Source organism: Plectropomus leopardus, chromosome 1 (assembly GCF_026936395.1).
Source record: "Plectropomus leopardus strain MGB_pleo_1.0 chromosome 1, ASM2693639v1, whole genome shotgun sequence".
Classification (NCBI taxonomy): domain Eukaryota; kingdom Metazoa; phylum Chordata; class Actinopteri; order Perciformes; family Serranidae; genus Plectropomus; species Plectropomus leopardus.
In genome coordinates, this window is record NC_142176.1 from 8,815,069 (window position 1) to 8,842,684 (window position 27,616).

General features: G+C 39.2%; 1 protein-coding gene across 4 annotated transcripts in view; it reads right to left on the reverse strand.

The window, feature by feature from the left end:
• mpped2a (metallophosphoesterase domain containing 2a) overlaps positions 1 to 27,616 on the reverse strand; it is an 83,086-nt gene that overhangs the window by 46,956 nt on the left and 8,514 nt on the right. For all 4 annotated transcript variants that reach the window (XM_042490869.2, XM_088071534.1, XM_088071470.1 and 1 more), the window contains one exon: positions 9,557 to 9,738. In XM_042490869.2, the coding sequence (XP_042346803.1) occupies positions 9,557 to 9,738 (182 nt within the window). The remainder of the gene's footprint in view (positions 1 to 9,556; positions 9,739 to 27,616) is intronic.

Below are 27,616 nucleotides of genomic sequence, written 5' to 3' on the forward strand. Positions count from 1 at the left end.
TAAATAAAGAAGAACATCTATTACAATTCTCATCCCCTCATCTTTCAACTTCTGCTGTGCCCTTTTCGCTCTCCTCTGTCGGGGTGATTTGTCCCGCCTTCCCCTTCGCTATCAAGAAACTGACTTACTACTTTATTCCAGCAGATTGAGCACTCAACAAAAGGCTCTGGCCTTCATCGCCCTCTGTTCTTTCTCAATATTTCTCTCCTTCAGTGTTTTTTTTCCAGTCTTCTTTCCTCTCTGTCCTTTTTAGCCTGCTCTGTAGATCCTGTAATAACTAATCTAAGCTAATTTATGTGTAAAGTTAACATAGCAGGACCCCTGCTCCTAATTGCAGCACACCCCACACAGGCAATGTAATTTATAATCAGGCTGCAACTAATGATTATTTTTAATTACTTATTAATCTGCTGAACATCTTCTTGATTAACCTGGTAATTGTTTGGTCTATAAAATGTTGGAAAACAGTAAAAAATGACACAATGTCACAATTTCTATAGTACAAAGTGCTTGTTATGTTCGACCAACAGTCCATAACCAAAGAGACATTTTATTTATTATCAAATAATACGAAGAAAAGCAGCAAATTTTCACAAGTGAGAAGCTGGAACTTGGGAATAACTGACATTTTTGCTAAAAAATGACTTAAAATGATCGATCAGTCGTTAACGATGACAGTCAATTTTGTGCCAAGCAACTGATAAATTAATTGATTTAATTATTTAAGCTCTGATGTATAATATTTTGTCTGTGTAAACTGGACAGAATTTGTTAAAATACTAGAATGAAGTTTTCAACCTACAGCAGCCCTTCAGAAGCGTCGCGCTGACATGAGTAATGAGTCTGTGCTATGCTAATGAATTCATTGTGACTACTAAAGAACAAACTGTCATATTGTTGAGCTGTAATGTCATGTAGGGCTGGCAAGAGGTGATTTACTGATACATTTTGCAACAATGGTACTCCGTATGTAAACCTCCGTAGGACATTTGTTCTGACATCAATTTGAGCGAAAAAGAAAAAAAACCTTAAATGTACCTTTGTCTTACCTCCTTTGCAATTGCATTTGCAGCAATATTTCAACATTTAACAGATTTTACAGCATCTCCTGAGACATATTCATTGACAAAAAACAAACAAATCCCTTTCATACACTACAGGATTACTGCACAAATGCACAGTGAGACGCCTACATCCACCATCGACATGCAGTGTGAGTGACAGGAAGGTATTGCGCTCGCCACATTAGCCTATACCCCTCTCTGTGAAATGTTTTTGTCCTCTGCTCCATGTGTCTCCTGCCAGTGATAGCAGAAGGTTATGACTGAATTGAATAAAATGTTGAATAAAGAATCCAATAAAACATATTTGTTGAATGAAAAAAGCTTTGGACTCATGACAGTCAGTGAAAGAAAAGATGGAACAGCGCTGCTCAATTTTGCAGCGGTCAAGTTCACAATTGGAAATAAAGATAATGGAAACTGAATAGAATACAAATTTAATCAGGATATGCTGGGCTCAATGCAGAGATAAAAAAATTCCACTGCATCAGTCTGTGTGTGCGTGTGTGTGTGTGTGTGTGTGTGTGTGTGTGTGTGTGTGTGTGTGTGTGTGTGTTCTCTAATGCTGAAAATGAAAGAATCATGGTTCCCCGGTCCACAGGTTTCATTCCCGCTACTCTAAATTAGCTCTTGTCGCGTCTCAGGATCATAAATTCCAGCCTAACCTTATATGAGAGCGCCGTCTCTCAGTCCCCCAGCACTCTAACTGGATCACACACACACACACACACACACACACACACACACACACACACACACACACACACACACACACACACACACACACACACACACACACACACACACACACACACACACACACACACACACACACACACACACACACACACACACACACACACACACACAAAAAGCGAATCATCCTCTCCACCTCCACACAGGGAAAAGGTGGGGAAAACATAATTACCATCAAACAACTCCATCTCCATTACTCTACTGGGAATTTCTACTGCTTTTTATTGCCACCGTGATACATCTTACAGAGGGCTGGTGGAGTGATACACCAAGATTTATTTCTTATTTTTTTCGCCCACAAACGGGTATGAAAGAGGAAATCAAAAGTCTGTGAAGAACTACGTGTGCAGAGTTTTGTCATGCCTCTCAAGAAGGGAAAAGATGTAAGAAGGCAAAAACATCTGAAAACATTTCAACTAGAAAATGTTTTTCACAGTGCTATATTAAAAATATATTCTTTACAACAGGGGCAAACAGGAGAAAAACATATTCTACATGGTATTTCCTAAATTAAGAGAGGTGAATATCTCAGAAAATTAACTTGTCGTCCCCGTCTCATCTCTTCTTTTTTCCTCAAATTAATCCTTGAGGAAATGTGGCAGTCCCCAGGGACTGCCGTGTCGCAGACGCCGTCGCCTTTTACGACAAGCAACGGTGGCACAGAGCTTAAGAGAACTGGGGATGAGGGCGTGCGTGCGGGCAGGTGTCAGATCTGTGTAGAGCACCGAAACAAAAATACTGTAACATGACCGACAGTGTGGTTATAGCACCCAAATCACAAGTTTCACTCTCAGTGGTTTCTAAAAATGAGAAATACGTTCAAAACAAGTAAAGTCACCTAACTCCACTGTTTCTATGATTCCAACATGGATTCATTATCAGGGATAATAATTGGCTGCATCTCACTGCAGGTAGATTTTGTGTTTACTGCCTGCTTTCAAATTTTAATGCATCAGTGACATAGTGTTTCCATCCTGATTTAACAGCCTGCAACTTCACTATTTACGAGGATAAGGCTCTACTGGACTCCCTGTGTGTGCCTAATCAGCACTAAACAGCAGACAGACTAAGTCTGCAACTATCTGGTGAAGATTTTGGAGCATTTAGCATTGGTGGAGACGAAAACAGAGCTAAAAGCAGAGTGAATATTGAACTTAAAATCATTGGTTGGACGGAGACAGGACTTCAAAAGAGTGATAATGTTACTCTGTGTATGCTGGATGTGTAAATCAAGGCTGCAACTTATGCATATTTTCATTATTGAATAATATTAATATTATTTTGTCAATTAAGCCAGTCCATAAAATGATGGAAAAGAAGCTTGCTCTACTGATGCATCTTTATATTGGCTTATTGTGAGATGAAGGTGTGTTTATGTGTTAAGAGTTTAGAAGGAGGACCTGAGGTAAATGCTTGTTAGCGATTATAAAAAAAAAAATAAAAAGGGTAATCTTCTGTTCACAAAGTTACAAAACACTACTGATATCATGTTATTTATGGTTTCAAATAAATAAGCGAGGAATAGAAGAAGTTTATGAATATTTGAAGTATTGTATAGAAAGAGTAAGGCTTGGTTTGTGATTAGTTTTAAGATTTGTTCTTTAAATAAAATGGAAAATTAAATTTGAATGCAAAAAAAAGAAAAGAAATACTGTGAAATACTGTAAGTGAACAACAAACCATCTGTTAGTTCTCTCTGTTTAACACGTATATTAAACTCCTTTATCTACACATTAAACATTTGAGCATAGACATAAACACACACACACACACATAAGAGCTGCAGAGGCCTGTGGGAGCAGCTTAAAGCGGCAGATCAGAGCCGGTGCTCGACCATCAGACAGGATGGGTCAGGGAAAGCTCGTTCCTCTGCATCGATCTCCAATGATCTACCTCAACATGCCAAACAGCAGTCGATGCCTTTAGCAAACCACTGCCTCTTCCAGAGCCTTCTGAGAGGAGGCTGAGGGGGAGGAGAGGCAGCAGAGGAGCACAAAAGCACGTTTACAGAGGCTTTAAAATAACAAATACATGCTCACCTAGTCCAAAGTTTAGAATCTGTTTGGATGTTGTTTAATATTTTGCTTCGGTTTTATCAACTCTAACTGCAATTTGAATACTACTGCTGCCAAAATGCTCTATAATGTTCTTCCCTGCATGAAATTACTTCTGCATAGTGATTACATTTTGCTTTGTAAGCCATATTTCTAACCTGATAAAGGTACATGCTGCATGCTTAAAAATGATTGAAAAAGCTGAAGCAGTCCATGCTTTGCTTTCAAAAAATGCTAAAAGAAAATTACAGTATGTTTCTTTAAAACAAAAATAAATCCCTGACTCTTGGTTCTCAATATTTGACGCCAATTCTCTGTCTCCTCATGTACCTAATATTCAATTCCCAAAAGACAGTAAAATCTGTACTTTAAAATTTAAAAAATAAAACTTTAAAATTAGATATGCACACAGAACTTTAACAAGTTTCTAAAATGCTTGAATTTTCTTTACATACAAACTCACCCAATACATGTCAAAAACAAATGGTAATGTGTAAAACTTTTACATACGGCATCAAACCTCCATTTCTGCAACAACAGCAGCTCAAAAACTACACTGAAACAGCTGATAAGCAATTTTTGAGTAATCTGATCATTGTTTAAAATCTGTGTGGATGTTAATTATTCTGCAAGTTTTGGCTGAGCAGTCAGTCTGTACACTGAAACCCTTAACTTTTATCCAAAAATAAATCAATCAAATCATTCATCTAAGATGCCTTCAAACTCGTGTTTTTCAGCATGACATTCTACCACACTGCTTTCTTTTCATTTCCATGTCTGACTCCATTCTCCTCCACTCTCACACTCTCTCTGCCTTCATCAACAAGGACAGAAACCAGCCTTGGAGGGAATATCCAACCTTTCACACACACTTGTGTTTCCGTCACTCGAGCCGATTCTGTATGTAAACCTCACACCAGCACTGTAATAGCCAAAACATAAATGAGTCACATTTTTGGCTGCCGACTGATAAAAGCCGTCTGCCCTCCAAACAGAAGCAAAAGATACCAACTAAAGCAAAAAGATGTTTTTACTGACTTAAAAGCTTTTGAAACAAAACTTTTACAGATTAAAAAATGTTACTTTGTGTAAAAACAATGACAGAAGCTTTAAAAATAACATCTCTATTAGGATTTTAGGGGTATTTGAGGATAAGACAGACGAGTTTTTGTGAAGGTAATTATCTTTAAATTTGACCAATATCTGCAATATGAGTGCATTTAACCTCTTTATTCTGAATTTATTCTCATAATTTTATGACTTTTCTGATGAAGTCGCTGCTGTTGTCTCCTCGGTATGACTTTTTTTTCTCAGATTTATCACTTCTCATAACGGTTTGACTATTTCTCTAAATTAAAAATAACTTGACCATTACGCTCTTGATATAAGTGCTTTTTCTTGTGAAATTCCAATTATTCTCATAATACTGCACATTGAAAAAAAAATATTACAACTAAAGATATTTTTTTCTCATTTTCATCAAGTGGCTGTCATACTTTTGTTACAATTTTCCATCCACCCCGACAGTTAGATGACCAGGTGTGCAGCTCCACATTCAGAAACGAGACAGGGTGCTCCCAACTATACTGAGCAATTTTCCACTTTGCCCTGCATCGATTCTCCATTATGGCTGATATCGCTGTTTTCACTGAGGCTTAACAAAGTACAGACACACGCACACACAGATATACACACACTTGACATGGCTGTCCGTGGTGATGGATAGAAGAGTTTGATAGAAAAGCTGACCAGTGTGCCCTTCTGGTGGTGCCAGGTGCTGTTTAAACGGTGACGCAGCAGAAAACAATAGCGTGTGTGTGTGTGTGTGTGTTTGTGTGTGTGTGTGTTCCTCTATTGTATACAGGTGTGTGAGAATTAGGGCGCAGCACCTGGCAGTAAGAGTCTGGTAAAGTGGGTGCACTACTGTGATTGCCCAACACAAATCACATTTTACAATCAGAAGACCTAAAGATTTTTAGGTAAAAAGCAGATTTAAAACCATATAAAGAGGATGTTGGGCGAATTAACAGAGATTTTATATTGCAAATAATACTTAGCAAACCTGAATCCAAGTTTCCTGCAACTTAGGGCAAGTTAGATTTAAGACTTTTTATTGCCACTCCAATTAAAATTCGTATTTTTACAATAACCCCAAATTGCAGGGAAAAAATATGAACCACTATCAATCACTTAGTAGAGACAAGTTTGCTGTAATATTAACTTCAGCATAAACCATTATTTTTTGGTCAAGTTGAAAAGTTAGTAGTCTACTTTAAATGCTGAAAATATTTAAAACTTTTTACAGAGAAAAAAAGCTTGTTCATTTTTCATTTGATTGGATGCGGTAAAGTTAAATGAGTGTTGTTAGTTACTCTATCCTGATCTGTGTGACCTTAAATTAGTAAATTATTTTTGAAAAACAGGTATTATATATTTTGGAGATTTCACAATACAATGTTAGGGGAAAAAAATCATAATAACCTCGTCCTAATATCTCAGCATTTTTTAAGACTTCTGAAAGACTGATCTAAGACATTTTATTCCCAATTAAGGGCTTACTTTTAGATTATTTAATTTAATGTCTTAAGACTTTTTTAAGGATCAGCAGGAACCCTGAATATCAGCATGCAGCAGTTCAATGACAAGCCTTCGAATCCTACTTTTAATGTTCAGAGTTGGGAGCGTATTTGTACATAGTAGGACTGTAACGGTTCGTGTATTTGTACTGAACCATCAGAGTAAAGGGTTCTCGGTCTGATGCATGCAACCACACGCAGAACACACGGTATGTAGATTGACGCAAATAAGGTGGAACCAAAGTTCACAAGCACGAGTTCTGTGGCAGTAATTTTGACAGTACTGTGCATGAGGACTGAGATGGAAACTATGTTTTAGGTAAATTCTGCTGAAGGTATGACTGTTTGAACATGCAGAGCATGCTGACGGACAGTGGAGAAGTGAGATTATGCTGCAGGAGCGGTTTGAGAAGTCTCTACAGACGTCTGGATTTCTTTTTTCTTGTTTTGCCGTGAAAACTGGGTCAGTGTTGGAATCCACTGTAACTGCTGTGAATCCAGACTGACTGCAGCCGCTGTCGTCTTTAGAGGCCAAACTTTGACAGCTACCTTTCAACTCTGCAGGGGGTGAGTGTCTGATGCTGCAAACATAGATTTTAAGAGAAGTACCACTTTCAGCTAAGGGGTTTACTGTTCTCAAGGCATTTGCACACCAAGTCCTTATTTTTCGGATGTGTTTTTTTTAATGTTATCCGAGAAAAACTGTTAACATAGAAACAGATGTCTGATGTGTTTTATTGCTCTTTGTTGCAAAAAATTGCAATATGAAGCAAAATATAAGGACACATTTGCTCTGCTGGTGTACTCCACTAGAGTTATGTCCCTGGCTGTCACCACTCTGCCTGCGTCTTCATGAAATGATGCGGTGCGGCTGTTAAATTGCACTCTGATGTAAGCATCATCATTGCTATTGTGCATTTTTTGGAAAGGCTAACGTTACATTTTATTTGTCGTGAAAGCTTTCAGGGAGGACTTTGGGTCCGTATATTTCCACTTGTTATTCTTGCTGGCCTGCTGTCGACTTCTGCCCCATTTCTTTCTGTTGCTACGAATGTATGTGTCCCGTAGGTTATTCCACATTTTCTTCCCTTCAAACAGCTCTCTACATGCTTTTGATGGATGCCAAAGATCACACACAATGAAACTTTAATGACTGGCGAACATTAGTGTGTAAACTAAAACTAAAACTAAACAAACTTTTTGATGAAGAATATGGACCTGGTGTGCAAAGGCCTTTAAGCTGAAACAATGGAAATTCCTATGACCAAGTCATAATCTTTCTTTTACACTTTTCCCACTCTATTGTTGTGATATTTTTCTGTTTAGTCGAAGAAAGTGAACTTAATTTTCAATAGGATTAAATGACAAACATTTTTTCAGGAAGATTACACTTCCCCACACAGCAGAAAAAGCATATTAGGAGTTGATTTTAATGTGCACACTGCATGCACTAACATACATGCAGCATGTGGCTCACACATCACAACTGCACATGCACTTTAGCACATGCACTATTGCACCTGGACTACTTGATCTCCACTTGATAACTGTCATTTTAGTCTCTTTTACTGTAAAAAATAATGAATATATGTGTTTTATTATCTCTTGATATGTATTTTAGGACCTAACTATTATTCTTTTTATTTGTACTGCATGCTCAGGGGAATGCTCTGCTGTTATTTTGTTTTTATGCAATGGCAATAAAGATTTTATTCTATTCTGGAAACTGAACCTTGATTGTGAAGGTACATTTCAGCCAATTTTCACTTCCCTTTATGCTTTTTCAACATTAAACAACATCCTGTTTCTTGTTGTGTCTCATCCTGTTGTTCTTTTTTTTGCATAAGCCAGACTACTGGGAGAGAAGTGCAGGTGTGTCCAGACAGAAGACAAAGTCAATTCCCTCCGCTGTCCCTGGATTGTTTTGGAAGTTAATCCTACCCTAAGAGCCAATGGAGACATTAAGTGTAACTAGTTAGCATCATTCATTTATTATCCGTAACCGCTTATTCCGGTTCAGGCCAATCCCAGCTGACATTGGACGAGAGACGGAGCACATCCTGGACAGGCTATCACAGGGGGAGCCTGAAACAGATAACCATTCACGCTCACATTCACACCTACAGGCAATTTAAAGTCACCAATAAACCTATCCTGCATGTCTTTGGACTGTGGAAGGAGGCCTGAGAAAAGCCATGCTGACACGAGGAGAAAATGCTAACTGCACACAAAATGGCCCAGAACCCTCTTGCTATGAGGTGATAGTGTTAACCACTGCACCACCGTGCCGCCTACCTGGCATCATTCAAATCAATTTTGCGTTGAGAGGGTATCTAATCTGCTTCTCCTTTTTATGCTCATCAACCGGAGTCATGAGGCTCCAGGAAGCTGCACAAGTCTTCCCCTCAAGTTAAGACATTTTCAACTCATTAAGATGTGTTTAAACATGATTTGTGCCTTCCACTTGCATCTTTCCATTTACCTTATATGCAACTGTGATGTCTTTTAGACACTGCTTTTCTAACATTAAATTTAAGGAGGTTGTTTCGTCTGATCAACAGGCAAATGAAATGAATGAAACATAGACAAAAGGATTCAAGTGTCTAAAACCGTTACAGATGGGCAGCACTTATTGATTTATGCGCTTGGTGAGAGGGAACATCAGACAGTATGTGAATTTTTTTGTCAGTGTGACACATGACTACATTAGAGAGACAAAAATGCTCCAGAGCCGCGCGAGCTCTCGCCCGGAGGGTCTGGAGATGAAACACTTGCTGCTGGGACCGAAAACACACACACGCACACACACAGCCCAGCGCTCCCACCCACAGCATGGGGCCAGAGGGAGAGGTCAAAGGTTAACTGAGCCAGGGTGTTAGGTCAGAGGGGTTAAACTGGACACTTTAGCACAGCAGTTGTGGGGTCAGCAGGGGAGGGTAGGGGAGCCATTGTGTGGTCCAGTCACTGGTTATGCGTGCAACATGTCTCGTGCCTTTGGCTGTCCCCCTGCTCACGAGAGAGCCTGTGCAATTCAGCTTTGAGCGAGTGTGAAAACCATGCGTGCATACAGCGGCATGCGGATGAATGTGCGTCTTAAGCAGCTTAATACCTAGCCAGTCGTTGAACTTCTTAACCTCGGAGGGCAGGCCCAGCTCGGTGAAGTCACCCATGTGTAGCAGCACGTCGCCGTAGGGCATCTGGATGCCGTCTGTACGCGAGTGTGTGTCTGACACACACACAAACCTGGTGTGTCCTGCTGGCTTGGGAGTGTCATAAGGAATGGGGTCCACCCTGAAAGACAGAGACACAGAGAGACAATGAGCACTTAAATCTATGTCACGATAAAATGTCACATTTACCTCCATAATGATTTACTTATCATTCAGGTATTTTTGTAATTCATCAGTTGTGGCTTCTCGATCCCCATTTTTATTTTGATTAATTATAGTGTGGCAGGTTATACATTTTAGTTCTTTGGACGGTTGGCCAAATGGTTGGTAGTTGGGATGCACAATAATACCTGCACGTCATCGGTATCATCAGATATTGGCTTTAAAATGAAATATCAGAATCGGCCAACATGCTGATTTCTGCCAATATCACAAACCGTGAAGGTTTCCTTCCCGGTGAAACAACAACAAAAGTTACACTAAATGATAATAAGTTATAATTGCTTTAGTGCAGGAATTGCAGATGTTTACACAAAACTTTAGAGTAGTAGAAAGTTTGTAAATATTTTCAGTTCTTCAGTTTGCAGACATTTTTCTGTCTGTAAAAAAAAATGTTTTTAGCATATCAGCTGTGACCTTCTCATATTGCTTTTCAGTCTGAAAGGTGTAGCACAAATTTTAAGAAACCCATTTCTTAACTGTCAAATGACACTGTCAACAGTCAAGTATGTTTTCATATTGTCATCAATAAAAAGACCAGTGAAATTTTCCACTTATTTTTGAGACATCTGCCTCTGGTTTTATCTTATAATTTGGGGCATCATTCTCTTTAAAAAGAGCTGCTGCAATTGAAAGAATATGTCCTCTCTCCTCTTTGTGATATTTTTTTTAAAAAGGTATTCTCGATCCAGGAGCATATTTTTAAGAAATGTATGCTAATTTCATACCAGACAGCAGAAGGGCCACAGCTGAAAACTGGAACCTTAAAAAGATCATTTGTTGTGCAAAATAAATTACACGGTCTACAGAATAATGCATGCAGGGAGCAAAATGCATCTCAAAGAAAAGAGGAGACATTACAGCGGTGTACAAGATGTGTTGTTTGGGCCAGAGAACAACCAGTGCCTGAGTTGATTTGTGCACACAAGAAGGGCAATGGCAGTTTTGTGGCATCAGATTGGCTAAAGAGACGGTGAATTAAGGCATGACATGTCCTTTCTATCCATTATCTAAAGAAAAAACACTTAGACCCAAGTCTGGCTGTAAAAAAGCCCTTTTATTCAGCCTTTTTTGTTCGATGTAAGTACGTCTGTTAAAAAGGAAGAAAAACCTGTACTTTTTTTCTTACTGAAAGGAAAAGGGGGGGGAAATCATCTTGTCTGTAATTGAAGTCTACAATGTGCAATCCTCCAGCACTCTGCCACTAGACCATTATTTCATTAGAAGGGATGTCACTCTGTCGAAAACATCAGACACATAATCAACGCTGCAATCTCCAACCTGACAGGCACACACACACGCACAGAGTTAACTCGCATGTGTGCACAAACATGGCATGAAAACAGCCAGAGAAGCAGATGAAATCAAAAGGTTTCAGAGCGGAGAAGACGCCATTACCAGAGATGGAGAAAATAGGCACCTTGGCACAAAAGAAAATCTTGTCTGGGGGGGAGGAAACGTTGCATTTGAGAAGTCTCATTTGGGAAGCAATTTTCCTGTTTTCCCATTTTTGTGGCATGTTGAGAAGAACATTAGCCCTGGAAAAGGTTCACAAAAAGCCTGAAATCTGTTGTTCTGTTTTTCAGTTGAAAGTAATCTGCAAGTACATGTTAATGGTGGGACAAGCTGGTTACTGTCTGTTACGAGTAGAAACTGTTTGTAATTTGGGAAAAACCTTATATCTTGATATGGAAATTTAAATACAACATTAGGTGTCTCTCTGCACCGTGAGTCCCCAGAATAGCGTCAGTGTGTTTTGGCAACTCTCTTAACTGGACTACAAGCTTTAACATCAGTCTTGCAAACAGTATTCCCTCATTTGGTGTCTTGATGATGTTGGAGAGCAATGCCTTACATGTTGCTCCAAAATGTCCAGACAGCTTAAGGTAAGTTAGATGTAAGACTTTTTAAGACGTTTTAATGCCACTCGGAATTAAATTCAGGCCCCCACCCATGAACTCATATCAATGACTTCTTTGTCTTGTGATAGAGAAGATGAAAGAACAGAATTTGAAAAAATCTGTTTGTTGGCGAGTTTTCTTAGTGAGTTGTGTTCTCACTCTAACTCACTTCCCCTTGGTCTGAGTCTGAAAAGTGTTTTGCATAAAATACATCAAGCCTTGCATGCGTCGCCTAGTTCTGGTTTCAAGTTATTCTGCAAAATCTTGGTTAAATAGTCAATTTCTGTTGAATTTGTACTTCCCCAAGTCGTCTAGGGTGCAGTGACAGCTAACTAGCAGACAGTGGATCCTTTGCCAGAGACACAGTATGAGTGTTGCTGGCTCCACTATTCTGAACTTTGGGACTTTAATGCATGAGGCATTAAGTAAATAACAGATAATACAAAAGAACTTTTAATGTTACCAAGTATTTTGAGACGCATTGCAATGCAATTTAAGACATTTTAATTCCAACTAATACCTTTCTTTTTAAGGAATTGTATTGAGGAATTAAGGAATTCAATGTCTTTTAAGACTTTTTAAGGAGACTTTATTAGGAATCTATCAAACTAAGTGTGATTTTGACCAATCCAGGAGTAAATAGCAAAAACTTCGTCTGTACTTTACACACATTGCAAAAATCATGCAAATCCAATGTGGCTGCGAAGTTGTCAAAACAGACTTTTTGCAATACTGAATAGAAAGACCAAACGAAACTGGACTTATTAAAGGATAGATGCCTCTGCAGTACCAACAAAGCAAGGTAAAATTGATGTTGTGTCATTAAATATGTCTCCATATCTCATAACATTATCCTTTTGCTACTGTCTGTAGTCTAAGCACCATTTGCAGTCACCGTCTGTGAGCAGTGGCCACTGTCCGCAACAGCAGCTGCATACTAGCTGCTTCTCGAGTCCTCCATGATTGTGTCGTCTCTGCCTCTGCATAACTGAATGAATTGGAGGCTGCTGGGAGGAAGAGGCTACTCTTACATCCTAACAGACAATAGTGGCTGAAATGATGATGTGGATGCAGTGGGGGTGCCAACACAAAGGGGTTCGTCAAAAACCTGCTAGCTAAAAACTTAAACTTATTTAAACTTTCTGCCGCACATCAACCCCATGATCCCACAAATGTTGGAGCTATTGGCTGTCGAGCTGTCTGGTTTAATATAATAGAACTATATGGCATTCGGCTTATGTTGCTCAAAGCACCAAAAAATACATTTACACTCAACAGCAATGTGTCTTTGCAGAAATCATGACCCGGGTACTCAAGAAAATCCACAGGCCTTGTTGTGACTATTTTCTTTCTCCTGAATTACACCTGCCAACCTTATCACTGCACAGAAGGAAGTGTGCATCTACTGCTAACACATCTAGCACCACTGAGCTAGATAATGTTACAGCTCAGCTGAGGAGGATACAAGAAATGTCTGTATCTCGTGGTGTCACAAGCATGAGCCTATAGTCCATGAGTACATGCACAAACCGAGCGGTGAGAATCATCGCCTCCTCAGGTCTAACAAGTCATACATAACCTCTGTTTTGTAAACTTGGTATACTCAATATTCATCAAATTAACAGCTTCCAAGTTGCTCTATTTGTACATGGTTCTTTGAATAAAACGCTTCCCTCCTTTTTTCAGTCTCTTTATCACTAACAATTAATTTCATAATTACTCCACCCGAAAAGCACTACAGCTTTCCCCCCACCCCCTCCTAACAACGAACCACTTCATCCCAATTTAGTATCACAAAGGGGTTCCAAGATATGGGATTCATTTCCTCCTCACCTGGTTTGACTTTCTCCTTTACTATTTAAAAAAACCTGTGAAAAATACCCAACTAAAACAACAGCCCAACGTGATGTTTTTCTTTTCAGGTTTACCTTTTTTCTCTTCTTCTTTTTCTTTACATAAGTATTTCTGTCCTCATCTGCCTGTCCCTTCTTATTTACATTTTTATAATGGCCTATCTATATATTTTAAAACAAATTTATAATTGCTTTTGATCAGCATTAAGAGATTGTGTGTGCTGATTGATAGTTTTGTAGGGAACCCAACTTATCAAGCCCCTTGAGGGTTTCTGAGTTTCCCCTGCAGTCTCCTTTTTTTAATGTATAACATTGTTGTTTTTTAATATGTGTTAAATCAAATCAAATCAAATCAAATAAAACGGTTTATACTTTGCAATCAAATGATAAAATCTTTGTCACCATGGTGGCAATATAGTCCTTCTACATATTTTTAACTGCTGTGCAGTATTGTGCCGTCTAAAAAGCCTTCAAACTCAGGGATCCATAACTCAAATTGGATTGGACACAGGATAATATCTAAAAATTTTACCCGAATCTAGAATTGAGTCTGCTACATGTATTTTTTCATTTGTAGTCAGCAGTTGTTAGTATTTGGTAACCACCGGTCCTGTTGCTCCTTTAAACCATCACAGCTTCACACTGGAGCAGATTGAGGTCTCAGTCACCCGAGCACGCCTGGTCGCCATATTAAACACACTGGACAAAATGAAAAACTAGCTACAGAGATAATGATATTTACTATTGACCGTGTGCAGTAAATACCGCTCCTATATATACACAAACACATTAACGTAAGCCAGCAGAGCAGCACATACATTGCAGTGTAGCTGGTGATTAGATTTGGTGCTCTGCGGTGCCTGGACGTCATGCAGCTTTACAGGATTCGACAGTTCTCGTCATGGAGGAAGGACGAACGCAGAACCACATGGGATGACAAAACACACACACATATGTACATGTATATATGCACACACACAAGCGTGCATATTAAAACAAAGCCAGGAGAAAAACAACCTCCATCTCCTCCCCTTTCCTTTGAGATTTAATCCGCCCTGAGAATGTAAGTAAATACCAGCAGCCCCTATCAATTAAGAGCAGGCCCGGGCCAAGAAACCTTCATGATAGTGCTGCATAGGTCTCTCTCTCTCTCTCACACACACACACATACACACACATAAAGAAAGAGGGCCCCTGTCTTTCCTGTTAACATATGACTGTATAACAATCCAGAGGTTCATTAGTAATGTATACAGGAGTTCAGGAGTTCAGCAGTGCAGCAAGGCCTCTGATCTATTGTAAACGGAGACAGTGAAAATGAAAAAGTCTCCTTGTGCTCCGGCAGCAGGTAAAAGAATATTCTCCAGCGACAGACTGAACTGTGTTAGCATGAAGGTTCGTGTTAACATGTCTGAGCTTCGGCGTGACATCAGAGGGAAGACTGCGGAGGGAAAAGAGTGGGGGGAGAAAGAGAAATGCTAATGCACTCGAGGAGGGCAGGAGCACACTCTCAAATCCGCCATGACACTGGAGCTGACACAAAACCGAGGTCTGTGGCTGCAGAAATATCTGCCCGATGAAGAAATGTCTGTGATCCCTCAGCAGAGAAACCTCACTGCGTTAACTTCTCCTCACCTACAGCTGCAACATTTCTCTGTCTCCATTTTAGGAGACAAAAATATACGATTGCACTCCTGTAACTTAACATTCATCTTCACTTCAGTGCCGTGCTTCTTGAGCTAAAACCCACCACACAATCCTGTTTTTATCCTTACTGTCATGCCCTTGTTTTGTTCTTAAATACAAAATGAACAGACGGAGGATGTCAAACTAACACATTTTTCTTCTCTTAAAATCAAACCATTTGTCCTTTTTTATTTTTCTCATTTGGTTTTTCTCAAAAACAAAAAAGGCAGGTTTCGTTGCTGCTTTCAGATCTAAGGTTGTAATTTATTCACATCGCATAATGCCTCAGATGGAAATGCTACTGTGCAAATTCAACTTTCATGTGTATTGAAAATTAAACACTTCAATTTGATTATCAACATTTAAGCTTGCAGTAAATAAAATAAAAAACCCGTATCCTCTGTGAATCACATAAAAAGCACATTATAATATCAATGCTAAAAGATGCCTGACAAGCTTGAAGTGCTTTGCCCTAAAAACGCTTGTAAAACTATAAAAGGTAAATGTGAACCAACTAAATTCTGGAAAAACTGGATTAAGACCAAACACAGTTATTGGTTACATGTGTGATATAGAGCAAAATAACAGTGAAAGAAGAATAAATCAACATGGGAGAGACAGAAGGAGGGAGGGAGGAGTGCTCTCTGATGTCTGTGGGAGGATATTCAATTTGACTGAGCACACTTGGCTCCGTGGCCTTTTAGAAAAACACACAAGCAAACAGGGTCAAAGTTCAGCCTGCGCTTGGTTCTTCAAACGTGACACTTAACTCACAGCAGATAAGAAGGTCGCAGTCTGTGTCAATCTCCGACTCGTCCAGCTCTTTAAGGACGCCACATAATCATTGTGATTGATTGCAACACTTCCTCCCGGGTCCTCGCAACGTCCAAAACAGACTGTGGTGGTTTGCAGCGTGGCCAAAAAACTGTCCAGCTAAAGAGCTTATCGTGCACTTTAGTATTAAATGCATTTGAACCCTGCTATCCATCACTGCAAGAGATAACTTCATGCATAACCCTAATGTATAAATAAGACCTGACCAAAGGAATCACTGCCGATCTGTGATATTTCAATGATCTTAACTGTGAAATCCAACATTTTATTGAAGGAGAAAAGAGGGTAAAGGGACAAAACAGAGACACGAAGCAGGTGAGGTTGGAGACGGCACTGCTGTCCAAATATAACCCACATTTTCCATGTCTCAGCCATCTACATCAACATACTTTTAAATGGTAAATGAACCAGCACCTTTCTAGTCCTCTGACTGTCACACACTTGTGGCCGAGGCTACCGTGCAATCAGCTTAAACATTCATGCACAATCACACACCCATGGTGAAGCCATCAAGAGCAATTTGAGGTTCAGCCCAACAATCCCTTACATGTGGAGTGGAGGAGCAGGGGATCAAACCTCTGATCTTCTGCTAAGTGGACAACTTGCTCTACTACCTGAGCCCCAGGTGCCCCTGCTTTGATATTTTTAAGTGCACCCTGAAACATTTATTTTTATATTCCTTTCCAGAGGAATGCTCTTAAGTTTTGGAGTAAGTCTTTTTAGGAACAATTAAATAATTTCTATTAAGTAAAAAAATTATGAAGCTGGTTTCGCTTTTACGCACTCCAAGAAACTGTATGGAAAAGTAGTACAAAATGTGATATTAGCTGTCCCTGCTCATCAAGCCTAATTTTAACTGAATTTTAATTTTTTTAGATATAAAATAGGTTAAATTATATTTAATTGTAGAGCTGCACACAGTGCATTAATTTGCTCAGTCCCTCGTTACCCTGCTCTAGCTCTTTTTTTTTTTAACCACAACTGAAACAAGAATTAGCGACCTAGCCAACCCCACACCCCCTCCGCCAACTGCTGTAGCAGCTTGCACCGGGGGTCACAGCAGGCTGAGTCGAACTTGTGTAAGGGCAGCAACAGAAGGTTTGCAGATCTGGCAGGAAGTCGGGGTGGTCCATGGACCGTCTGCCATTTTGCTTCTTCCTTTACGCTTTGTTTTTATTAAAACAGATGTGACGTCACTCATAGATTACAACAGTCAAAGAGGTAACTACTTTCCACCTTTGCACAGACAAAATGAATCAATAGGGTGTTAATTGTATTGATTCAGGCATAAAAAAAATCAATTTAATGATATCATTAAAAAAATTCCCACCCATAGTGTAACATAGTATATTAAGGCTTGGTTGAATATTGTGATAGAGCTGAGCTCCCGGCGGGGTTAATGGGGTCAACGACCTCTGAGCTGCCCACTTGTCTCAGACAAAAACACATGTCAATCACGGTTCAGTCTGAGTCTACGTCCGTTTTATACCTGCCGCCACCTGATGCTGAAGGATTAGCCTCCAGCTCCTCTCTCCCTCCATTGTTAATGGAGTCGTCCTGCTAATGATTTCTCATCAATAAAAGACCACCAGCAGGGACACAGCCACCTAAAACCTCCAGGGGTCAAAAGGGAAACGTGGGAATAGACTGCTAATCAACAAAAGCTGATCTGTTCATACATGATAAACAGGATCAAGATTCGTAATCGCGCCGGCTTAATGTGTATCAGAAAGACAAAAAAGCCAAATCAACCCGACTCTACAGGCAGTGATCTCTTACGTGTGCAACTGCAGTAAAACAACATAATTCACTCAGTGTGAATTGCCAAATTCACACAGCACATGCAGCAGGATTAATCATCCACACAATATCATCATGCATTCCTGTTAATTTTGCAATAAATGCCAGGTGATCAAATTTCACTGCACTCTGAAGGGTTTGACGAGATGTGAGCTGCAAGTCATGAAAATTAAAATCATGAGCAAAACGAATTTTAATGACAACTTGCTTCCTGAGTTTAACTTCTATATTAAAAATTATCAGGAAATCTGCTTTTGGTGTTACCATTAAAATAAGTGTTTAATGTTTGAAATGATATGTAAAATAATAAATTATTAACACAACATTTAACAACAATCAATGAACTTTTTTAGTCATTCATTCACTTGCTAGATTTTCTTTGTTTTATTTATTTATGTTTCACTTTTTCTGACATGACAGATGACTCCATAACGAAAAAATAATTTGTTTCAGCGCCTAATGATTTTCAGGGAGTAAAACTAATTGAACTTTGATGTAAAACTGAAATAACCATTTGTCATTTTCACCTGCTTAACACTCAATGCCACATATTATAATGCTTAAGTGTGTTTTATTGCAATCTGACGTATTGAACCTCGCAGGGTGACAGAAAGAAGACTATTTCTAGACAATACACAGAACAAATGATCAGCACTTAAATCACAGCAGACTGTAAATTGACATCTGTTCTTCGTCACCTCCTCGTCAAACTTCACAACAAAGACTGTCAGGGAACATTTGTCCACTATGCTACATAGTAAATTTAAAAATATAATCACAGCTGATCTGGAGACCAAATAGTCACTGTTCTTCCACTGTGCTCACGCTGTCTTTATCGCTCTTTCAGGAGAAACATCAAAAAACAATGCTTCCTATTTCCTCCCTCTATAACCTCTGCATCAGTTCCCCTCCCCCTCCTGTAGATATATACACACTCACACACGCACACACACACACCGCTCACTCATCCACGGTGCAATACCATTTCTCTGAGAGGAGCAGAGAGAGCGCCTCTCTTATCTTCTGCATTTCAGCTGTCTGCGCTAATTCAATAAACTTCAGAGGAACAAAATGAACACAGGAATAACAGAGAGGGGGTGGTGGAGGTGGTGGCAGTGGTGGGTGGGGGGTGGGCGGTGCTCAAGGGAGCGGAGAAAGAGGCAAAGGTGGGAGACAGAAACAAGCGAACAAGAAAAACACAGGAAATACGGGTAAAAGCACAAGCAGAACGTCAATGTACAATGATGGAAATTCACGAGAGAGGAGGTAAAAAATTAGCACAAGTGCACTGTAAAAAATATTCAAATGAGAATTGATTTTAAAGAACGGTGAATAATGACCTTAATGCCCCCCCTCCTCTCTCCTCCTTTACTCCATTTGTTCAGGCAGGGTGCGTCCTCCTCATTCCTCCCATAATGGCCAAGTATGGCACACAAAGCCAGCGTTTGAATATCAGCACCGGAGAAACCTTCCGGCACTGCGCTGGGAAATAAATTGCTTCTGCTAATGCCCCTTTCATTACAGCACAGCTCTTAATTGTGCTGCTGACAGTCCGCCTAGCTGCAGGGCTGATGGGAGGAAGGCTGAGGAGATGGGCACGACGTGGGCCCCGGGGCCGAACACCAACCAGCAGATTGCTGGGAAAATAAACTAGTGGAGTAGTTTGAACAGACAACACGGCTCACAGCAGAGAGTACAGCTTTTTTTTTAAAAAACATGCCAGCTTCACTTTACGGCGCTGTGTCAGCAAAGATCAGCACTTTCCGATCTCTGTTTTGTGAGATGGCATTCAAATGGTTTATGTAACTCTTTGTAACTCATGAACGCCTTAAATTCTATCTTCTCTTCAACCGATCTGTTCAACCTGCATATTATCTCTAGATTAATTAAATTGAATTTTTTTTATTTGATAGGGACAATGGATTTTAACATAGTTTCAGTACAGGGTATGACACTTTGCACAGACAGTGTATATCTATTGCTAATTTACAATTCTTGTAACTAAATTACCAAAGTGCATTAAGGGCACATCATTAGCTAGTAGCAATGTGAGTCCACCAATACATTTTTTGAGTTGAGTTTTTTTTCAGAGTTTCGAATTTCGCAAATTAACTCTTTGTTCAGGCAAGAGGAATGCCTCGAGTCAAAAATAAATGTGATCTCCAATGTAATATAATCTGAAAACAAACTGCACACTGCAACACTTTTCTACCTGAGCTGCGTGCACGAGTCCTCCCACCATTAGGCGTTGAGCAGGACTGATGGGAAAAATCTAACCCGCTGGGCATTATAGGTATTAACTCGGGGGTTTAACTTTAATGACTTTCTAAAAGCAGGATGCATTCGCCAATTTCTAATTATCTTATAGAAAAGGAAAAAGAGTGTTCAAGCTTCCATGAAGTGAACCGAGTCCCGTGTATTATAAAGAAAACACTGATTACTGGTAAAGGCAAACTAAACACACTCTAAACCGCATAAATAGAGGACTTGTCACACTGAGAAGTTGCAGGCTCGGGCAACTTTTGCCTCCATTTCATGTCAAGAGGGAAGTGACATCATCAGGAGATCGTGCCCTGTGATGCCAGGCTCCGGGGACTACGAGGCCAAAATCTCAGAGACATCAAAAGGGCTTCAAATCTCAAAAACAGCAGACCTGTCCTATGTCAACTGTCACTTAACCCCCCCTAACCACCACCATCAACTGCACCAGCAGCACCGTCCCGCCGGGCTCCAGCAGCAGGTCAGGGGTGGAGAGGGAACTTAATCAAGGGTTCTCCAGTTACAAAAGCCCCTCCACTCCTGGCGGCGAGTAGTGGCAGGCTGACAGAAACAAAAGGCCGCAAAATGGGACTGGCTTTTTGTTCTCAGGAGACCTCAAGCCCGACTGCTGCTCCTCCAAAAACCGTTTGGGAGGAAACAGAACAGCGGATGGCAAGGTGAGATGTAAACATGAGGCTGCACAGGGAAACTTTCACCTTTGATTTCTAATCATAGATGTTTGAGCCAGAGAGGCCTTTTCACTTCCAGAAATGTTCTTTTGCGGTACACCAATAGCCTCATAATCAGACTGAATTTGGTTTTTACTTTATTATTTAGCCTGACATTGTGTTCACTTTAGGGGGAAGGGGTGATTTTCTTCTCAGTGAGGTATGACGCATCAGTGCCAACTTCAATTTCAGTCCACACCATAGCGATTGCTTGGTTAACTGTTAACTGTTTGTCATGTAGATCAAGGAAACATATTGGTGTAAGAGTTATCATTTCGGTAAACTGTCCTCTAACATCCTGTGTCTCTCATCTGTCACATATAGGAGTTGGGGATATATTGAATATACCAGATGTATTGTGGCTTGTTCAGCATGCCTTATATAAAATGTTGATATTGTAAACATTGAGTATAAATTGTCATGTTGTTTTTTAAGCCACCGAAATGCGACTTGCTTTTGCATTTAGGTTTTTTCCACTTACTCCTCCAGCTCTCTGTCTCTCAAAAACAGACACACACACAAAAGAAGCAGGGCTTTTGCAGAGCTCCAGACTGTAACTATTTAGTCACATTTCGCAACCATGGAGCACCACTGCGACTTACAGATACTATCAATATATGAACTGGAGAGCTGTTGGTTTGTTTCCAGTTTCCAGTGAATACATCATGACAATTATAGGCGCCGCAGTAACAGTCTGACTTATAAGAGCCAGTGGCCATAGTCTGAGCAGGTGAGGCGTGTGTTTTTGTTTATGCAAACCTCCGATAGCAACATTTGGTTACATTTTGCAACCACGGAGCACCACTGCAACTTGCAAATATTTCAATATATGAATCGAAGAGCTGTTACTTTGGTAATTGCTCACAGTGAATAAATACTCACAGTTAAAAGCACCACTGTAACAGCTGAACTGTCTGCTAATACTCATTCATCTTTTAGCAGAAGCTTCAAGTTCAAAGCAAAAACTCAACACTTGGGGCCCGAGACAAGCCGGGTCCCTAAACATTATGCACCATGGGCTCCACTTTGATATATTTAATTATAACAATACTTTATTTCACTTTAATATCACAGAATGTTACTTAACCTTATTATAACAGTATTTTATTTAAATTTTGTTGTAAAAGTAGTTTATTTAACTTAATTATATAGCAGTAGCTACCGTATTTAACTTTATATTAACTGTGGTTCATTTAATAATTTTGTATTTCAAAATATCAAGATATATACTGTGTATCACGATATAGCCTAAAAATATCGCTATATTATTTTAAATCACATCCCCATCCATGGAGCGGATTCTGGCTCTGCAGCAGAAGGAACACATTGTCTGAATCCGGCCTAAAAAGCTGACTGTCTTGGTTGATTCTGAATCAATGAAAAAAATCTGGGAGAGATTTAAAGGTCTGGAACCAGCGAGAAGAACAAGTGTTTCCATCACAAATGACCAATCAGAACCACGTGACCCAAACAAACCTCCCACAAAGTATCTGTGGAAAATCAGAGCAAAAACCAACACAGAAAAACACACATCAGTCAAAAGTTTAGAGAACTAAATCCTGAACATGTTTTAGCTCCAAAAAGTGAATCATCATCTGCCATCTGGAGACACTTTTTTGTGTCTGTTTTTTTTTTGTTTAAAAACCAGACGACCACAAACAGATCCTGGATGGAGATTTCCTTCAGGTTGTAGCAGCATCACATGCTAATAAAAATAACTGTACTGTAACAATTATAGTAAAGCTGTACCAGTGAAAACCTTCTGACTTTTACAAAACACAGCAAACAAAAAGTAAAAACAAATGTTTAGGCTCAATTGTTATGTTTCTCTAAAATTGAGACAAATAAGTTATTTATAGTTGTTCCAAACCATATTTAGCAAAATGAAAACATAAGACGGAAAAAAATGGAAACGACTGCTCCAACCTCAAAAGTCAGACAACAAAACAAGAAGCAAACACTGATCCACTTGAAAAGGAGGAACATTTAGTTTGTCTTTGTTTATTATCTCCACAAGGCGTAAGCCTGGAGGGGATCATGAATGTGGTTGTGTTTGTGTGTGCGCATGCTTCAGAGCTAATGTATCTGTCTGTGTGCAGCTAATCTTGCAAAATGCTAGATTAGTCAGTCTAAAATTTTTTTGTAAATGTATGGTGACTAACAATTGTTGAAAAACCTGGTTTGCTGACTGTTTTATACCGTCATTTACTGTTGACTCCTCATTTCTCTTTGTTGAGGCCACAAGTTTTCCGGAAACCGGCGCAGCTGAAAATGAAAAGCCCGACCATCTTTTGCAGGCCACATTTTGTTCTTTGTTGTGGCTAAAAACTAACATAACCAAAAAATTGGTCTTATTTTGAACCGAAGCATCTGCAGATTAATGTAATGATCCACTTAAGTTAGGCATGATACCAGATGAATTGGTCCCCGTTTGTTTTTATCCTAACAGCCATCTTCAACTGTAAGGGGGAGGGACAATTTCACCGTGTGCAGTTGCGACCAGATTTTGGTCCATCTGCCACAAGCCATCACACCACACCAGGAGCGTGTAAGAAGCAGTGTTTCATCTGTAGATATTGTTAATTTATTCATTTTTCCTTGATATGTTTACTTAAACTAAGAAAGTAAACAAGCTATGTAGTTAAACATTTTCTTTTACAGTCTGTTTTAATGGTGTTTATCGTTTTTTTTTTGTCCTTCGTTGTGCTGTAGCCCACAGACAAAGTTAATACCATTCAAAGTCCAGGTACAAACGATGTGGATCAAAGATTTCTGACTGTGTTTTAGTTATTAAAAATGCATTTCATCTCCGTAACTAAAGCCTACTGCATACAGTGCCTGCTAGCAGGAAATCACTCTGTGCCGCGGCCATGTGAAAAATGGACAAGGTGTGTATTTGCTCCTGGGATGCTTCTGAAATGCTCTGTGCCATGTCTGCTGAAACTACAAGACTTTTCTATAGCGGCCATGAGTGGTTGCCTTGTCGAGATCTGCGCTCTACTGAGTGCACTTTTCTAGTTTCTATCAAAGATCTATCAATGCTGGAGGAGAGACTGAAAGAAAGTCAACATTTGTGTTTGAACGTTACAAAATTCCCCCCCGTTAAATTGCAAACTATCAAAGTATTTTCATCTTCAAAGCATTTTCGACTGCTGAAGTAAACAAGGTCTAACTTGTTCATCCACAACAAGACACAAGACACAGGGTCCCTTTTTGAACGGTCTATTTTGTGTTGTGTCACATGAGCACTAAAGCCACAATCCCCAACACAGAGATGGAAATGTCCTGTTTAATTATCATCGCAGCACCTCAACCAGCTTCCAATATACAAACTCATTAATGGCGACTGTGAAAAAAACTGTTGATTTTTTATTGTGCACACACATAACTGCATCAGCTGTGAAAGTAGGGCTGCTCCTCTCACTGTGCAGAAACACATCCCATAAAAAAAACATAATTCCAAACACTTTCCTCGACCGCGTTTACAGCACTCTTCCATTATATTACGAACAGGAAATACGGCACATAAAAAAATCTCAAGGAGTTCATTAATAAAAACCAGGACGGTGTTAAAATGAATGTGTGAAGGCCGTGTTCTTCTGGTGCCGTTTCCTCACCAGCTCGCGTCAAAATATCCACGTGTATGGATGCAGGCGGCGGCGGCGTCATTAAATGATTCATACTTACGAGCTTCTCAATTATTCAGAGGGCAGGAATAATTAACAAGGCATCTGGAGGGGAAGGAGTTTGTTAAATGTGGAATATTTTTTTCCCACGTTTGCGAGGGGAGGTTTAAAGAATTTCCATTTCCCAGCATTAAAATTAATGTATTGAGCTCAGGTGTCTTGAGTGACTGATGTTTTATACAGAGTAAATAACTGCCTAAGAAAAGAAACGAGGATGCAGCATCTCTGTGTTAACAAGTGATGCTTCTGTGCCACCGAAATTACTCTGATTGGCTTCTATATGTCTACTTTGGTTCAATCAACCCAGTTCTAAATAAGGTAACCACAGCAACAGCACTTCTACTTCATGCAACATAACCAGCATTTACCCTCAGTGGTGAAAAACCTGTTAAACTGACTACAAATCTGAAGGTTTTCGAATGTAGAACTGAGTAGGCAGAGGAAATGGCTCTTTACTTCACAACATTTGTGTTTTCAGAACCAAAAGCCACCAATTTGTCTTTCTTAAAATATTTAAATTGTGCATAAAAATGTAATCCATGTGATGACAGATGTTAAGTTAATGCAGCAAATCCCTCCTTGATATAGAACCTTAAATCAGACCAGGGTTGGGCGATATGTCAAAAAATTTCCAACCAAACAACTGGTGATTACTGATATATTTGCGCAGGTGTGTGTGTGTGTGTGTGTGTGTTTGTGGCGTCAACCCCCATTCCCGTCCTGAAGTTTCAGCTGGGAGACGAGCGTCAAGATCACTACGCTCCACAAGCTCTCTTAGCTTTTTTAAGTCTAATGATTAAACAAAATAAACTCACAAAAAGTCAAGAAAGAAAATATTCTTACTTCCATTCCTTATTGAACAGAGAAACAGAACTGTATACCATCTGAATTCAACTTTCTCTCTTTCACCAAGCGGAGATAAGCTTAACTGCCTTGTTAAAACTGTAAAACACACTTCATTCAAACTCGAAAGACACCTCAGTTTGTCTTTAAACTATCCAAAAATCACCAACTCTGGTTTGGTCGAAACAAACCCTTAATCCATTGAGTCAGATGTGAAAATATGCTGCACACTGTTTCTCCTGCTGTCTTTTCTCGGCTGTTGCCCACTAAGCAGCTGCTCTCAGTCGTTCTTTGGAGGTAGATCATTAAATTCACAAAATGTCACAAATGCCAATAACCGTTGATGTACTCAGCTTATCGCCAATAGCCAATATTTTCGTCCAATCGTCCAACCATAAATGTGTAAATTACCCTTTTCAGAATACTGTCCAAACATCTTATATCAAACAACCAAAATGTGTTTGTAGTACAGAGTATCAGAAACGGTCAAGAAATAAAAGATTCTTAATGTTGTTCACTCATTTGATCAGATATAAATCATGATTTTGTATTTAATTGTATTATTTTGTATTATATTTAATTGAGGCAAAGTTCTTGTGCAATTGTTTTAAATTACAACAAAATAATGGCGCATTTTGCTGAAAACAGAGTTTTGTAGAAACCCAATAGAGAAATTAAATTTAAGACCGATTTCAAACCTGAATTACAAAAACAAAGCTGGTGGCAAAACCATGCACACCGTAAAACTAAAAAGAGAAGAAGAAAAAAATCACTATGGTCCATATTCTCCAGCGTGTATAAAATGCTCTGAAAGCTCCTAACTCAACAGAGTCCCAATATACAAGTGCTACTTAGAAGAACTTGGTGCGACTTGGCGGACCCGGTCGCTCTCTGTTAGGCACTGTCACAAATTCCAGGACATTTCTTGACATTGTGTTTCTGAAGCCACACATAAAAACATAATCACAAACATTAGCAGGGTTTATTGATTGTATCAAAAAAAGAAGAAAAGATCCTGGTTTATACATATTTACAGAAATATAACAGTCCACTCCCTCCTGATGGAGAGAGAAGATAAACACTGTTGTTGCATCAGAATAAACCTCCCATCACTGACCCTGGCAGCACCGGGGAAGTCGGATTTCTCCACTGACACAGTTGTGTTGGCTTGTCTGGTGCGCGGGTCCGGTGGGAATTAAATAAATTAACACTTGAAAGGCGTTAATGGCGTAATGCAGTTAAGTCATCGAGCGAGACATGCCAGCACATCTGCGATCAAGATAAACCACAAACAACATGGGCCGTGCACAATCTAATGTGGTGCACATGAGTAACTTCATGTTTTTTAGGATTGGATTACTTTGCTCCCTCAACTCTACACAAGGCTGCAAATAATAATAACTTTTATGGTGGATTCATTTGTTGATTATTTTCTTGATTTCTCGATTTGTTGTTTGGTTGATAAAATGTCAGTCGGTATTTACAAGGTAACATCCTTTTGTCTTGTTTTGTCCAAAAACCCCAAGATATTTAGTTTACTGCCACTGAGGAGTAAAGAAATCAGAAACAAAAAATTATATTTAAGAAGCTGGACTCAAAAAAATCAGACTTTTTTTCCTTACAAAAGTTACTCAAACCAATTAATAAATTATCAAATTAGTTGGGGATTAATTTAATAATAGACAACTAACCGATGAGTCAAATAATCATTGCAGCTCTATTGCTATGAGCACGTACTTGCTTATTTTTATTTTTGATTGGTTAAAATAATGAAGTTTTTATATTTACAAAGATTTGTGCTGTAAACAAGCATAAACTGCAGACAATTTTGATAATTAATCACAATTTATCAAGCAAATATGCAGTAAAGTGTTGCTTTTCTCTGTTTTTATCGACGTATGTTGAATATCTTTGAGTTTCAAACTGATGGCAGGACAAAACAGACTATATTAAAACTTGATTTGTGATGGGCACTTTCGTGATTTTTTATGCATTAATTGAAAAAAAAAAAAAAAAACAATCAACAGAGACACTGATGACTAAAAATAACCATCGGTTGAGTCCCAACTAGGATTTCACTGTAATTGGTGGGGTCTGCTACATCATATCATTCATGATATTACCAGTATAGTTTTTATTATGATATAAAATAAAATGCTACCAAGATAATAGCGTCATATCATAACACAC